General features: G+C 40.4%; 1 protein-coding gene across 11 annotated transcripts in view; it reads left to right on the plus strand.

Annotated features, from left to right (window-relative positions):
* Positions 1 to 2005, plus strand: part of SUPT20H (SPT20 homolog, SAGA complex component) — a 29953-nt gene that overhangs the window by 27419 nt on the left and 529 nt on the right. For 7 of the 11 annotated variants that reach the window (XM_036379551.2, XM_036379578.2, XM_036379615.2 and 4 more), the window contains 2 exons: positions 400 to 505; positions 1041 to 1168. In XM_036379551.2, coding sequence (XP_036235444.1) covers positions 400 to 505; positions 1041 to 1168 — 234 coding nt within the window. The remainder of the gene's footprint in view (positions 1 to 399; positions 506 to 1040; positions 1169 to 2005) is intronic. The other 4 variants (XM_036379598.2, XM_036379606.2, XM_036379650.2 and 1 more) reach the window with 1 other exon arrangement.

The raw sequence follows: 2005 nt of genomic DNA on the forward strand, positions 1-2005 counted from the left end.
AGCCTTTGCACACTTTGATTGATTAGGACCTTTGCACATGGGTATCTCAGGGTCCCCTGAAGACTTTGGGACTGTGAGTGGGACAGGAAGTTGTCATAAGATTACAACCACGAAGTGTAGTCTCTGCTAGACTGCAGAGAAATTGACAACTACATGGACTTCTGCTGGGTAACAGGAGCACTACCATTTCTGCCAAAACAAAGCTGTTCTGGGGTATTCAGTATCTCTTTGTTCAACTGTTAGTGACTACACTATAGCCTGTATCTGGCACACACTGGATGACATAGCATTAAATGTTTTTAAATGGCACTTCAGAAGTTTGCCTTCACGCTGGCTTTATTTGCTTATTCATTGATACGAAAGTTTGGTAATAAGGATCAAGCTTTTCATTTTTGCTAGGGGTCTGACCAAGGTCCATCCAATCAAGATCAGGCATTATCTGCCCAACAAGCTGCTGTAATTAACCTGACTGGAGTAGGGAATTTTATGCAACCTCAAGCCACAGGTATGTGCTTGCTGAGCCTCCTTTTATAGCAAAGTGTTTATGTTGATAAATTCACACTGAAATGAAGTTTGGTCTTAAGGAAGTCTTACGTTAGATCAGAATGATTTACTGTTTATTATCAGGACATGAATTCTATGAGAAATACTCGACTTCTAAAGCATGCACTTCTCTGCTTTGTTTGGCAGTTAAGTGCCATCAATTGATAGTATCACATGAAAACAAGTTACACTTGAGACAAAATGAAAATGCAGGGAACTTCATGCCAGACTTCATTAAGGAATGTTTCTTTAACTCTGTGCTTAACATCCAGTGTGAGAAACCTTTGTGTCTCCACAAGCACTTCATAATCTAATTATGTTCTAACTAACAGAGTATGTATATCATGTATACTTTATTCTGCACTGTTCCAAATTTGACTCTGAAACTAATTCTATTGATCCCCCTTTCCTGTTACACTGTATTCCTATGTCTTCCTCCCCTGACCAACTCAACCTGACCTCTTTGACCTGCCTGCTTTCCCCTTCTCCTTTCTCAGTGTTGTCTCAGCTTGGCTCTGCCGTGAACAGACCTGGGCAAAGCCTTCCTCAGCAGAGACTCCAGCTCTCTTCTGCCTTGCAACAGCAGCAACAACAAGCCTTGCAGCAGCAGCAGCAACAGATACAAGTAATCCAGCAACTTCACTCTGACTGTGTTCAAAAAAAATTAAATTAAAAATACAATTCTTGGCTCCAAAATCAAAAATATTGCCCTCTTGGGCTCTTTTTAACTAATGCAGTTATGGTCTTGCAAATTGAAAATAAAAAAAAAAAAACAACAACAAAACCAACATGTATTTGGCAGACTATCGTGCAAGACCTGAAATCTGTGGTTCTCTCAGCTTGGAGCACTGAATTTATTTTTATTCATTGAAGCCCTCCACCTTCCTGATTTGCAGACATTCAAGGGGTGCTTGTGGCACATATCTAAATACTATACCAGGTGCCAATAGATTTCAAAATGGCATGGATGTAAGCACCTGGAAGTTCAAATGTAGGACTGCTACAGCCAGTACATGAAAGCAAGAGCTCTGCAAAGCTCCTTTACCATTCAGATGCTTCATGAAAACATTTTAGCTTTTTTTTAGCACACAGTCTCATGTTTGTAATATATACAGAAAATTCATACAATGCATACATACACTGAGAAGCTATCACATTAAAAAGGTACTGTGTAACCCAAACACTCAGTGAAGTTGCTGAGTTACTGCAGTTACTGCAATGAAGATAAAGGGCAAAGAAACAAAGCTGTGCACATTCACATGTAAAATGTTAGCTTGTGCCCTCAGCAGGCTTCTGTGCCACTGGTGCTGCTTGACTGTATCCCTGCCCCAGTTCATGGTGTGTTCCTTTTGTCAACCTGGTGCTTCCTTATTTTTCTTTCTCTCCCCCTCTTCATTCTTCCTGATGTGAAAGCTTTATAGTCAACACTAACAAGCTTTTTCTCCCTTCTCCTCCATGGCAG

Source organism: Molothrus ater, chromosome 2, assembly GCF_012460135.2.
Source record: "Molothrus ater isolate BHLD 08-10-18 breed brown headed cowbird chromosome 2, BPBGC_Mater_1.1, whole genome shotgun sequence".
Taxonomy (NCBI): Eukaryota; Metazoa; Chordata; class Aves; order Passeriformes; family Icteridae; genus Molothrus; species Molothrus ater.